Here is a 15282-nt window from a genome sequence, read left to right as displayed (position 1 = left end):
AGATGCTAAGCTAAGGCATCTGCTTTTTCTTTTCGTTCATTAACTGGGCAATATGCTAGATGTTGATCATGAATCACCAGAAGATAATATGCCTTCCGAATTTTTATTTATAGTTAGACCAAATCAACCACATTTCACGCAAACATTGGCTGCAGCGAGAGTGAATATGCAAAGCAAAACTGAAATATCTTGCCAACTCTGGTATTGCAAGATAGAATATTAGGCATGGAGCATTTCTGTCCATATATACTGCAGAATCCCCCATATCTTTGATCAACTTTCTCAATATTTTGCAAAGTTATATGGAGTACAATTTGGATAAAACATATTCTAGCTTAATCACAACAGTCGCCGGTGTAAATAAGCCAAGCCAGATCAACCAACCACCGTATGTACATCCATAATCACATATACAGTCGGTCATTGGTAACTAGCATAAGCAGACATTATACAAAAAATCACATTAGTGTAATTTGTCAACTTTCATTCCCACAAATATTCAAAATACTCACCACGAATGCCACTGTGTTGAAATTGGCAGAACCCTAAATTTGGTACCAGTAACATCACTTTGATCTACTCATTTGAAAAATATTCTACCAAAATTTAGAACAATATAGATTTTTTATTTATATCAGCTCGTGGTGATGTCGAAGATTTGATCCAAAAGGATAAAATATATCAATTGCTCCAACTTCTATAACAGCCAGTTGGATGGAACATCGTAGCAAAATCTTAAAAGCTCGTTCGACCAACTAGTCTCTTCTAACATGGTCCAGTACAATTGGAATAGCTCAATACTTTTCCAAAGTATTTTATACCACCAAAATGCACAGCACCATCACAGTACTAAAATCAGTTATTACAACATACTCGATGAAAAGAGCATCAACACCAACAAATGGACCATAATCTTCAATGCAATGAAGTCAAAAATCTTAGCTTTTGCTGAACTTACGACCAGATAGTTTTTCTGACTCATACAGCATGTGATTTATAAGTCCTCTTGCCGCACTGCATACAAACAGATTGAAACCATCAGAAGTCCAAAAACTGGTTGTATTAAAAAAGTAGATTAAGGGCATATCACAAGGAATAAGAGAAGCAATATGCACCTCAAAAACTCCCTCAGTTCATTTTATTAGCATACTAGGACCATTCTACTGATATATTTATTTATATTTGTTTAACCTCTTAAACATTAACATCATCCCTCCTAGAACCAGAAACAAAGGGGTATTAATCATGCAGATTAAATGGGCAAAAGAATATTGTGGAAATGAAATACTTAAAGTTGTTTGTGTTGGCACAAATGGTTAGAACTAAAGCTAAAGCTTACTCATCCTTTAACTTATGAATCTTCTCTGGATCTGTCTCATGCATGTTTCTTCTGAATTGCTGCCTCACCAAGTCAACCAACAGTTCTGTGTTATATTGCTGCATATTCAAGACAAAATCAATAGACAAATGTCAAGAAACATATATATACTTTTTACTTTCATACACTTATATAACAATGGCCATAAACACCTGATCAATAGAATATAAGAGCGGCCTGAAGGTCAAATGGCGAGAACTTATTATTCCATTAAAATTATGAATCTTCTATTGTGGTTTTCTGAATCTAAACAATAGTGGCCTAATAGCCATGCAATTGTTATCATGATCGGTGAATAAAGTTGCCAAACTCAAGAATTATCAAAACCATAGATGTTCTAACAGTGGCTAATACATCCACTAAATTATTGAAATCATAGATGAATTGCCCCCACCAGTCTTGACGTCTGTACAATTAATAAAAATCTCTTACCAAAGCTAAATTACTGCTTTAATGCCTCAAAACTCAGATTGCTTAAGACTATATTAAGATAAGCTCAAACCTCATACAATCACTCATCAGAGAAGCTTCAAGTGAATGTAAAAAGGCCAATTTTGGTTTCAAATTATCTAAGATAGGCAAGATCATATTTAAGGAGACTTTTGGTTCACAATTTTATTTTTATATTTTTAAAGAAAAGAGAATTACTTAAGGTCTGTTCTCTTCGGCATATTTTCAGTTCAGTTCAGTTCAACTCTAATAAGTTCAGTCAATTCAATTCTTATCTTAATTTCCTTCTCTCATAAAATATTCAGTTCACTTCACTTCAGCTCCAATAAGTTAACTTCACCTCACCTCACCTCACCTCACCTCAGTCAGAACAGACCCTTAATCTGGAATTCTGAGTTCACTCATGTTTCAATTCAACATATTTCATCCATGTCTTATCCCTTCAACACCTCAAACACCTTTCTAGGCCAAATCAAAGGAAAACAAGAGAACTACCTTTCTCTATTCACTCTTATTTCCCCTTATTCTTTCAAAGAGCTACAGTAGTAATGATCAATGATAGAAACCATCTTTTTGGGGACATTGAAGAAGAGGGGTGCCTTAGCAGCATTAGAATCAACAGTCGACTGTAACAAGAGCCGCATCCTATTGAAATTCCATTGTATTAAATTGCATACCTTCATCTCTATGCTTTGGAATAGACTAAATCTATGACATCAACTCTAGTCAAACCGTAATATTGGTTGTTCCGAGAATTTCTACTCAAAAGTCATTTACTAAAGAAGTTCTAGACTTTAGAAAAAGGCCATTTTTTTCATCTTCAAACTCAGTTCTTGAACACTCAGTAACCACTATAAAACATAAAGAGTTCCATACATTGTTATATCCCTGAGTTTCTACATCATAAAGATATCACAACAGATTGAAGTCGCATAATATGGCCTTCATGGTTACATTCTTTACAACAACGATAACCCCCACAGAAATTTTCCAATCCATACACTGATTTTTAGCTTTCCATAGTACTAATTCTACTAAATGGAAATTTAAAATTTGATAACTAAAATCCCACATCCACATAATAATCCTTACAAGTTTCGAATCACGATTTCAGCTTCATCATACAAATATCGAATCAATGTCTAAACACAACCCCTATTGCACCTCCATCCTAAGAAAGGCGATATAGCAGCAAAACTGCATTTCGAAATCTCCAAATTTTCTATCAATTTTCCTAATTTTGAAATGAATTGAGCCAAACTTATAATCTAATAGATCATCATATACATATAAATTAATAACATTCCCCACCCCCACCCCCACCCCCCCCCCCCCCCCCCAAAACTAACAGATAACAAGCAATTCAATAAACAAAAGATCGAAAAATCGAACCTTAGCGCCAATATATTTAGCTCGTCGGAGGCATTCACGGTAAAGCTACAAATACACAAACAAACAAATGAAATTAAAATCTCCTACTACCAATTTAATTCCAAAATAAAATTAAAAAATTGATCAAAATTAATGGTAAAAGAAGGAAAAGATACTAACTCTGATGGCATTGTTGGCGAGTTCTGGAGGTAATGAGGTTTGCAATGACGGCATTATTGCGATTTTCAGCAAATTCTGTGTGATTTCACCAAAAAAAAAAAAAAAATGAAATTCAATCTGAAATCAACAAGAAAGTTCGTAGAAATTAAGATGTAATTGAATCAGATTACATGAAAAATTAAACCAACTAAGATAATTAGGGATTAAATTTTCGAATTTTAGAGAAATTGAAAAGAAGGGTTTCAGCGAAAGTAGGAGAGAGAAAATGAGAAAATAAAGAACCTCGGAAAACCTCGTTGACGAGATTGTGTTGTTCGGAGTCTTCGACTGGTTAGTGGTTAGAAACTGTAAAATGGTAAGCGTTTAACGAGTATTGTATTTTTCTACTGGTAGTACATTTTTTTATTTGGGCTAAGGCCCAGAATATATGGGCCAGGCCATGTAGTAGCCCATGCACACTTCACCAGCAATGCTACTGTGCCTAAACAGGCTAGAATTATGAGTTTATGACTATTGGATGCACCCCAAACGGCCAAAACATTTACGAAATACTTTCTTTGTTCATCTCGTATTAGGCCTTAAGAATTCACCTTATTTTCACCTATTTTAGAGAAGAAAAAAAAAGTTCTGATAATAAGTTTAGATTTTATCTATAAAAAAAAAAAAAAAAAAAAAAAAAAAAAAAAAAAAAAAAAATAGATGAATTAGAGATTTAGATAGGAAAGAAAAGCATTACACAAAAATATCAATTTGGGACTTTGAGCGGGACAATATTCTAATGCCCAAAACATGATGAACAAACTCGAAATGTTTATTACCTTTGTCTTATGAACTACTTAACAATCAACATTATAACTTGTCACGTAGTGTTTCTAAGAGGCGAGACTAGTTTATTAATATGGGACATAGGGAGTAGCTTGGTGCAAGGCGTGAAAATTGTTAAGAGTGAATTGATGTATGTCCATGCACTAGTGCGTGACTTCTATGCGTCATGTCATATGTGGCTATGTGTGTCTCGCATGCGCTAGTGAGGCTGTGAGGGAAACCATTTTCATGGCTTTCAAGTAACGGTAGAATTCTTATACATACAATAATTGTCTCTACAATCTAAGATTATTTCACCCTAAATAACTAATCCATTCCCAAGAACGTCCACCTCTAACTTACATCTAGTAACCCAAACATACAAAAGTCAACCTATGATGAATAAATAACTATTATACCCTAACTACTACAGATTAATATACATATTTCCTTATAAAACTTAACCACTTAATAACTAACAAATATCAGCAATATTGTTGAAACTTATCACATCCCACTTGTAAATATCCTATAATGGATAAAATGGAGAGACAGTTCATTATAAGTTAAATGAGTTACTCTAACTATCATCAATTGGTTTAAGTATTAACTATCCTTTAAGCTTATAATTGAACCGATTTTCCTCCTCCTCCTCTTTGTTTGGATTGCCCAGACTCGTTTTATATAATATTCAAAATGAACAAGTCACATGGTTACTCTAAGTCTATAAGACATAGGCAATCTAATACGGAAACGGTTCAATGGATCGCCCACAAGTTTTTTTTTTTTTTTGCATTGAGAAACGTACGACAACGTACAACATGAATTATATTACTAGTTATCAAGGGCATCACAATAATTATCATCTTCACATGCATGCCCATTTCACATTACCAACCCTTACTTGGTTCTTTCACTTATAAAGAAATACAATAATCAAAATCACAAGACCCCAAATAATGAAAATATAGTACTAGTATAACATAACAAGTGATGAAGTGATAATAAAATGAGAAAGAAAGAAAAGAAGAAGCATGTGAAAAAGGGACAACTACCCATGTCATGAAATTCAATATTGAGAATTGCCAGGTAGTTTATTATGGGAAATTGGGTTTTAGAATTGGTTTCGGCCCACTAACGTAATCCAAACGCAACCCTTACCACTAATATTTTGAAGGCCCGAAAACAACGTGAGTGACAAACGGCGCATCTACGGTGTCTCCTCTTTTTTGGTTTCCTTACTATTTTCAACTGTACGTACTATACTAGTAGTCTAGTACTCATCAGTCATCACTTACTAATTACTAGCACGAGTCTATGACGCCTCTTCAACTAAATTCGTGACGTTTAACTATATAGTCTACAGTCTACTACTATACTTATTAGCCACCTACGTCACTTAGGTCATCACATAAAATTGATCTGTAACATATTTATATTCGGTGCAAAATCTGCTTATATGACATGATTTAGAGTGTTTGATACTCCATTGGTTTTTTTGTTAGTGCCGACAAAATAGTAATATTCATGACATATTATAACGTGATTAACTGGTTACATATGTGATTTAGATCAGACTTGTATTGATAAGTTTACATATATCATGTGACATATATCATATTTTCATAGTAATAAGTAATATGCTTCATTAATTCCAAATATGACCTAAAATGAGTTTATGTGCACTCTAATTATCTTTCATATGCATAGATGATCAATATTTTCCCTTCATTTTTTTAACTTTTGAAATATACACATCAAAACTAGTTAATTTCTTTACTTGTTTGTTTGTTTTCCTTGTTTGTATAGTTGTCCCACCTCTTAATTTCGAAGATTCGGTACTATTATATAAGATGATCGACACAAATTTTAATTAAAGTTCAACTTTAAAATTCATTATTAAGATGGTATAAGTTAATAGATTTAATACCATGACTAACACTCCCCAACCGGATAACTACAGACGAACATCACCTCCCAAACGGCCAACACCATTTAATCACCAATATAATTAATGTAATGACATATGAATATATAATATCCTTGGCTTGGATAACAATGAAGATCATAGACATCGCATTTTCGTATTTATTAACTCAATGACATGAACCACCAATATTGTTATATTTAATACTGCTGGACCACTAGGTTTAATTTGATTTGTTTTCGCACACAATTACTCTCTTTTTTGAATATTATGTCGTTATATAATGTCATAACAACTAAATTTAATTACTCTCTTTGTTGAATATTATGGCGTTGCATAATGCTATAACAACTAAATTTAACCAAGGATAAAGTACGTATCACAAAATATCATTGAGATATAGGCCTTCGGACAAAGATTAAGAGTCTTTATATGATATTTTATAGGCTTATGAGCACACACGTATACAAAGCTTCTCGACGTGTCATGTCGTGTAAGGGATTTATCGCAAAGAGATCATATAATGATATAAATAGTTTTAAACCTTCTCATGTTCTCAAATTTCATCATGGCACAAGACTAAACAACATTATCTTTACTTATTGGAAAGCTTATGGATAAATAAAATGAAAAAATTGTAAAATAAAAAGTATTATTCACAAATTATACTACCTCTGTTAATTGTTATGTGCAACTTTGGGGGTATTATTTTTGAGATATAAAATATTTCCAAATTGCAAATAACATTTAATGGAGGTAGTATGTATAACCATTAAAAAAAAAATGATGATAAAAATAATGACTCCCTTTTTTTTGAGGTTACGTCAGAATGACATTTTCATTTTTCACTAATAAGTAATAAGTAATAACACAAGCAAAAATATAGTACACAGTTACACACTTTACTCGTTTAGTGACGAGTAACATGGACATCATGAGTTTATAACAACTTTTCTTTAAGCCTTTTTTACTTTACTTTGATGTTTCCACTCTTATTTTCTGTTTTGCTTTCTTCTTTGAAATCTTACTTTTTAAAGTTTCAAACCCTGACAAGAAATTGTTGAAGGTCATTCTCCTGAAAATGAAACACCATATATCACTAATACAATTACTCTACATCTATTAAAATTTAAAAATGCAAATTAGTTACACATTTAACACCATGAAAATTTATAATCCGTCCCGATCTCGTACTAACTAGATCGATCTAGATAAAGTTAGAAATTTTCATACTCCGTAATTATACTTCCTCTGATCTGTACAACTATACTATTGATTGAGGATCGAGATTAGATTTTATAATATATCATGCCGCTATTTGAGTTGTGGATGCAACATGAATATTCTCATACCCAATAACACTAAATATTCCACTTAAAAAAAATGGATGAAATTCAAATTCGTGACCAGACTTATCATTCTAAGTAGGTCTTTAATTTATACCTTGTTAAAAGATCAACTTGACTAAAATAGATTTTATATTCTATCAGTGTTAAATGAAGAACTAGTTAGTCAAATAGCCGAACTCATTTTTGGCTTGATTTAATCATGGATATTATATGATGCTCAAAAGTGCGTAGTCACAGTTGTAATAAGGTTAACCACCTCGTTATAATTAATAATAATAGTGACGTTGAATGATCGAAAAATGAAATAAATCCGCGTAAATAATCTCCTCCACCGACTCCAACCAAATGGCATAATTGCATGAACCAACGAAAGAACATTATGGTGGATAACAATTCAAGTCACACCTCTATTCTTCCAACAATCAATTAAACAATTAAGGTCGTTTTCTTACATTAGCTTGATTAGTTTAGGGCTTTGGTATTAATTGATGATAATGATGATGCGTGTGGGTCATACTTGTTATCCTTGCTTAAGCCTTGTGCATTATGTGTTTCATGTTAATTCTTTGAACATATCTCATATTCTCTCTCCGATTTATTGCAGAGAGTCGAATACGTTATCATATACAAAAATGCATGGTCAAGTATATGCATGACCAGTTTAATTTTTTTTTTTTTAAAAGTACATATTAGATGAGTATTGACGAAAATGAATTGAAGACAATCTAATTAATTAATTGTAAAACTTCAATTCTCGTCATAATAAAAGCAATTTTTCATATTGAGTATCTAAAGTTAAATGTAGTTTCATAATTATTAGAAATGGAGTTAATTTAACAAATGAATTTGAGTTAAACGTCTATGTTAAGTCATTGACGTAGAAAGTACTACTTTGGTGAGGTGGACCTTCTTTTCCTAAAGTTTTCATTTTTTTTTTCCCTATCACTACTCACTAGTATGTATTTTTCACTCATTCATCTATCCAACTTCAAAGTTTTTATTTTAAGACTCATTTTACCGACAAAAAAAATTGATTTAAGTGTTTGATCATTTACAACAATTTTTTTCTAAACATTGCAAATTAATTGATTTCTATCATAATCAAACTTCATGAATTTCAACTACAAGTCTACAACTCTAAGCTATAAGGGTCTGTTCTCTTCGGCTTAATTTTAGTTGTTCAGCTTCAATCAGTTTAATTTAGTTTAGTTCAGTTCTTAATTTCCTTCTCTTATAAACAATTCAGTTCAGTTCAGCTCAGCTCAGACCCTAAATCTACATTAAAGTAATCAAGACTTTAGTCACAACTCACAAGCAAGAAAACGCTCTCATTATCAAAACAAGTATAGAGTAATAAGTAATGCCACCTTAAAATCAAATATTAAAAACCGCAAAACACGTGTTGATTTAAAATACGTTTCACAACTCAAAACTTTAGGATTTATAGTTATCATTTTATACATTCAACTTTTTTTTAGACATGTCTTATTCACTAAGTTTGACTAAAAGGACTATGTAATCAAGAGGATTACATTTTAGAAATTTTGCTTGCAAGCAAGTTACTAGCTTAGATCTAGTTACCCTTAATCATGTTGTGTAGTGTGATGATGATGAGATCTGTAGATTAGAAAATGATGCTAAAAATTAGATCTATATGACAAATGGAACAATGGTAGGTCCAAAATTAAAGTAACTAATCTCTTTAAACTATACTAATCAAAATCTATAAAGATCATATTAGGTAACTAATATTCATGTGACACGGTTATTAAAGACAAAGTTTACAATTAAATTAAATGAGTCTTTTTGACACTTAGTGGAATTAATTTTTTTGAGTAATTTAATTAGCAAATGATTATCATCATAATACAGTACTCCGTAATGCTTAAGTTATACAAGTACGAAGTCTTAAATTTTTCGAGGTTCCCTTCAAAACACAGCAGTCTGAAACTCTGAACACTATACAGCAACGTTATTACGAAGGAATTAATAAAGAATTGTATTAGTTATACTGAATTTTTAGCACTTGCATTTGTCGTTGTGTTAAAAAGTTGGTAAATCTAGATTTTGTGGAATGTATGAACATGTTACATGTATGTCCAATCAAATGCGCAAGTGTGTAGTTTGCTTAGCTTGGTGCATGACTTTCTTTATCCAACATGACATACGTAGTGATATAGTATATTATATCATTAATCATTATGTACAACTTTTAAATTTTTTATACAACCTTCGATTTTTATTATTTAGAATTATAGAATATTTTATATTTTATAAATAATGTCCTTAATTTGCAAATAATAAAAATCAAATGTAATATCTTATAAATAATACACAAAAGTTACATATAATTAATAAAAGTAGTATATATACAGAGTATTATTTTACCTCTCTCTCAAGAATATAACACATCATCTCTCAACATTAAACAACATTAAGTCCATCTTGCAAACAACTAAAATAAAGATCGGATTTGATAAAGAGGAAAATCATACAGTAATTCAAATAAATAAAGTTGGTGCATTCTTATCTTTAATTTATTCATTTGGTTTGTAGCTTAGTGGCAATGATTTTTTTTGTTAATTTTTTTTAAAGGTCATGTATTGATAAATATAGTTGTTATATACTCACCTTGTTCCTCCTCTTTTCGCCTCTATTATCTTATAATTTTACATTTACACTATAACAAAGAGTCTATTCTAATTTACTGAATTGAGCTGAACTGAACTGAACTGAATTGTTTATGAGAGAAGGAAATTGGAAACTGAACTGAAATTAAGTTAAAGAGAACATGTCATAATACTTTATATTAATTTTATAAAAATTAACCTCCATTGTATTAATTTGTTGTATAGCTAACACTACTCAAAAAATAGATTGAATGTACTACAATGACAAATTAAGTACTCAAAAAGAGTGATGTTTAAGACAAAAAAGTACCGGAAACACATAAATAATAATGAGACAATAGTAAAGACAAAGGAAGACACATATAATTTTATCAAGAACACTATAGGTCAATATGTATAATTAAATTGGGTCCAAAAAATCTAACTTCAAAAAGATGGAATCCTAATTTTTTGACAAATTATATTATAATTTGAATTGAAAAGCAAATATACCCACGATTGAAGCCATATACGAAGTAGTACATTAGTAGCGCTGTCTTAGGGGCTATGCTCCAAGAATTTGTTTTCTAGCCTTATATTACTATTATAGCCTCGTCATACTTTACCATGTTTGTATGCTAAGGAAAGTGTCCCCCATTTAAATTTCTACGTATAACACGATAACTTTTACTCCTTATGGTAACAAAATGACAATGGATTGACTATGATCACCATTGCTACACTACAACAGATGATGCCACCTCTAGATTTTAATAGTGGTCGAGTAGTTCATACAAGCAATTACGCTTGCACTTGACCGTCAAAAATTTATCTCAAAACAACATTCGTGAACCGAATTTTGTGTCATTTAACATCATACTACATAGATTATTTATATGTATATAGAGTATATTTTATTTATTTTTGGTTATTATATCGGATTCTTGTAGCAATAAGCTACTAGAATAATCAAATGAATTATTTTTTACATCATATTAGATCACCAGGCCAACTAGTCTAGATTATATCGGAATTTCGAATATAATGATACCAAAACAATACATGGTGATAGATATTATTTTCTAGATAATATTTGTCGGATATATTTGTATATATTTTGTATAATTATCTTATTAGATTCCAAACGTGATTAGGAATCGCCTTGTAACATTATATAAAGGGATCAATGGTACGCACTCCAATTTGAGGAGTTTTCCCGATATCTAACATGGTATCAGAGCTTTAGGTTACGATCCTAGGTTCAATATTTTTTGGTTATTGGAGTTGACTGTGATGAGACATTTAGTCCGGTTGTAAAGCCGGCTACCATTCGTACAATACTCAGTTTAGCCATGGCTAAAAAGTGGTCCATTCATCAGTTAGATGTTAAAAATGCTTTTCTGCATGGTGACTTACAGGAAACAGTTTATATGCATCAACCTCCGGGCTTCTATGATCGGAGTAAACCTGACTATGTTTGTCGTCTTCGCAAGGCTCTTTATGGTTTGAAACAAGCTCCAAGGGCTTGGTATCAACGATTTGCGAATTATTTGATCAAGTTGGGGTTTGTCATTGCTAAGAGTGACACTTCTCTTTTCACTTTTAGGCAAGGGAACGATTTGGCATATTTACTGCTTTATGTTGATGATATTATTCTAGTCACTTCTTCTGACAGGTTGCGCATGGGAATCATTTCTAGCTTACAGACAGAATTTCCTATGTCAGACTTAGGGCCACTGAGCTACTTTTTGGGGATTGCAGTTACACGCACACCCTCTTATATGCTATTGTCTCAGCAAAAATATGCACAGGAAATTTTAGAGCGAGCAGGTATGAGTTCCTGTAAACCTGCCGCCACTCCAGTCGACACTAAGTCTAAACTTAGTGCCAATTCGGGTTCTCCATTTCGGGATCCTACTTTGTATCGCAGTCTTGCAGGTGCACTTCAGTATCTTACTTTTACTCGTCCAGATATTGCTTATGCGGTACAACAGGTGTGTTTATTCATGCATGATCCCAGGGAGCCGCATTTTGATGCGTTGAAACGCATTCTGCGTTATATTCAGGGTACTATTGATCATGGTTTACATTTATATCCTTCTGCTCCTACTCGCTTGATTACTTATACTGACGCTGACTGGGGAGGTTGTCCCGACACCCGTCGTTCCACATCGGGTTATTGTTGCTTTCTTGGGGACAACCTCGTTTCTTGGTCAGCAAAGCGTCAGCCTACTTTGTCTAAATCAAGTGCAGAGGCGGAGTATCGAGGCGTTGCAAATGTGGTTTCTGAAGCTTGTTGGCTTCGTAATTTATTATTGGAGCTTCATTGTCCCCTTTGACAGGCTACTATCGTTTATTGTGATAATGTCAGTGCAATCTATCTCTCTAGTAACCCGGTTCATCACCAACGCACCAAGCATGTGGAATTGGACATCCACTTTGTTCGGGAAAAGGTAGCGTTGGGTGAAGTTCGGGTTCTACATGTGCCTTCACGATTTCAGTTTGCGGACATCTTCACTAAGGGCTTATCAAGGGAGCTATTTTTAGACTTCAGATCCAGTCTCTGCGTTCGTCCTCCTACCGCTTCGACTGTGGGGGTGTGATAGATATTATTTTCTAGATAATATTTGTCGGATATATTTGTATATATTTTGTATAATTATCTTATTAGATTCCAAACGTGATTAGGAATCGCCTTGTAACATTATATAAAGGGATCAATGGTACGCACTCCAATTTGAGGAGTTTTCCCGATATCTAACACATTGATTACTCAATAATTCATATCTGGATATATATTAAAATTATAAAACTTTTGGCAAAGATTGGCGTAGCTTTGAAAGCATTCTTCCCCCATCTACAAAACCAAAAAGAAGAAATCAGAATAACAGCAGATAATGATCTAAATAATGCCCCACCATCACAAATTTGAGATATTTTTGTTAGATATAAAATTAAATTATTTGTGACCATACCTTAAAAATAGTAGGACATACCCTCCAAAAATAAAATGCATAATATATTATATTCATGGGCATATATAATTGTCTTTTTGACAGAGAATTTGATAATTGTTAAAGGTAGGCAAAATAATATAATGCAACTTTCTATAAATTCGTAGAATTTGGTGGTAGAGATCGAAATAACCCATAACTACTAAGGATATACTCAAGGCCGTCAGCCTCCAAGTTCAATCGTACGTGACAAAATATTTATGGGTCAACAAACTAAACTAAAGGGACAATATGTATGTTACGTGTTTCTTCATTCCAAGTTATTATCTGACATACCAAGTTAATAATAAACAGATGGAAGTACGATCTATCTTACTATCTAGATAGGGTTCTTGTAAAATCATGGGTTTTGATTAGCATGTACATTCATATTGCTAGAATTTCTTGTTCGGTGGAAATTAAATAGTCAAAGTATTACGTGTGATGCATCGGAAAGACTGAAAGAGTTTTTTTAACTTCATTGTCAACAATAATAATGTGAACGAACTTGACTATAAACTAATATGCATGGAGTACATCTATAAGAAGATTGAGTACACAAATTGTTAAGACATTTTCTTTATATGGTGTAAAGAACATGTACAAATGTTGAAATGTACATATTATAAGTTCATGGTAGCTTAGGGTATATCATAATGTGGTAGTAATTATGTAGTATGAGTAGAATTGATGATTACTAAATGTTTTTGATAAGATTATTAGGATTATTTAGATATGATCATTATTATGTCTAAAAATAATCTCTTAATTTAAAAAAAAAATAAAAAAATAAAAAAATAAAAAAAAGTACAATTAATCTATCTATACTACTTATATACTAAAGTAATCACCGGAGGGGACATTGGCATGATTTTGTGAAAAATTTTCCCTGCTCTACTTTTATCAAAAAAAAATATATTTAAATAAATTTAAAGGATAGATATTAATAAATTCAATTTTTTTTCTTTTTTTAAAAAAAGTGTTACATAAGTCATTTAATTTCAATTAACTCTATTTCAATTGACTATTATTATATCATACTTTATAATCCGTGTATTGCACGGGGCCAAAACTATACTATACTAAAGTAATCCCCAAAAATATCCCTTGAATACACATGTCAGCACCTCATTAAAAAATTTCCCACCCAAAAACTTTTTTTTTTTCTTTCTTTTCTAGGTTATTGTAGTTTAATAAAAAAAAAAAAAGTTAGTTTTATAAAATAGAAGATAAGATAAAAGTTATTATTGTTATCGACTAATTAAATAATCATACATCCTTCAAAAAATAAAAATCATCAAACAAAATTAATTTTCCATATTATGCATAAAGATAACTCAACCATATTTAAATGAAAAATTCGAGCATGGCTCGGGCATTAACTAGTCTTATAATATTTCAAACTGAATACCTCTTTTTGCGTGAATCAAATGACATTATTTTAAAACGATAAAGTTTAAAGATTTTCTCCGAATTTAATGGCAAAAATATCTTACTCCTTCAAAAATAAATGCTTTATGTATTCCTTTTTTTTTTTTTTTTTTTTTAATTGATTTCACTGGGTACATAATTTTTACAAAGGAGTATTTCTTTAATAAAATCAAATAGAAAGGAGTATTTCTTTAATAAAATCAAATAGAGTGAGTACAACAATAAAATCAGCATACATTAATGTGAAATTGTTCAAAAAAATCAAACTTTGATATGATAAAGTTGGAGAACAGATGATTTACAATTAAGTATACTAAATGAAAATAAACACTACTGTGAGATTGGCTTCGTTTGCAACCACTTTGAAATTCCAACCACTTCCATGGACTTATGAAGAACTACAACTACTAATTTAAGGGGAATAAAATTCATCACCATTTTTCTTTCATCCTCATTTTAAATGTCACAAAATGTCGGATTACCTAGTAGACATTTTACAAACATGTTTTTCCTAAAACCAAAGTAATACAAAGTATATTTTCAACCTAGTTGGATTGCAATAGTATTTTTAAACATGTATAATTTTCATCTAGTGACGTAGTTTTTTACCAAATAATATACTTAATTTAAATATATTTGAATTTATCTGAACATATGACCCTTAATCCCTTATGAACTCATTGTAGTCGTAGACTGAATTGAAATTAGTGATATATATGCTCTTTGGTTATGTTGATCCTATTTTTCCTCACAAAAAATGTTGAGCCTGTTTTATTTAAGCTTATTAATC

At 31.5% G+C, this 15282-nt stretch overlaps 1 protein-coding gene across 2 annotated transcripts; it reads right to left on the bottom strand.

Annotated features, from left to right (window-relative positions):
* Positions 1-729: 729 nt before the first annotated feature.
* LOC145586612 (uncharacterized) lies at positions 730-3729 on the bottom strand. Of its 2 annotated transcripts, none has more exons than XM_081643492.1 (5): positions 3662-3729; positions 3380-3454; positions 3221-3265; positions 1340-1437; positions 730-1014 (listed from the first exon to the last, which is right to left on the bottom strand). In XM_081643492.1, the coding sequence occupies exons 2-5, from the start codon at positions 3431-3433 to the stop codon at positions 939-941; spliced, it is 273 nt and encodes a 90-aa protein (XP_081499618.1). In that variant the 5' UTR covers positions 3434-3454; positions 3662-3729; the 3' UTR covers positions 730-938. The 2 variants fall into 2 exon arrangements, with proteins under 2 accessions (XP_081499618.1, XP_081499619.1); XM_081643493.1 differs by lacking the exon at positions 3662-3729 and adding an exon at positions 3550-3568.
* Positions 3730-15282: the final 11553 nt, after the last annotated feature.

This window comes from Chenopodium album, chromosome 16 (assembly GCF_948465745.1).
Source record: "Chenopodium album chromosome 16, dcCheAlbu1.1, whole genome shotgun sequence".
NCBI lineage: Eukaryota > Viridiplantae > Streptophyta > Magnoliopsida > Caryophyllales > Amaranthaceae > Chenopodium > Chenopodium album.
This window is presented reverse-complemented; position numbering and strand designations above follow the sequence as displayed.

Coding starts and splice junctions, on each gene's coding strand:
- LOC145586612 (XM_081643492.1), bottom strand. CDS start 3,433: ATGCCGTCATTGCAAACCTCATTACCTCCAGAACTCGCCAACAATGCC. Junction 3,266..3,379: donor TCGCCAACAATGCCATCAGA/GTTAGTATCTTT, acceptor GTGTATTTGTAG/CTTTACCGTGAATGCCTCCG. Junction 1,015..1,339: donor ATTCATAAGTTAAAGGATGA/GTAAGCTTTAGC, acceptor GTTTGTATGCAG/TGCGGCAAGAGGACTTATAA.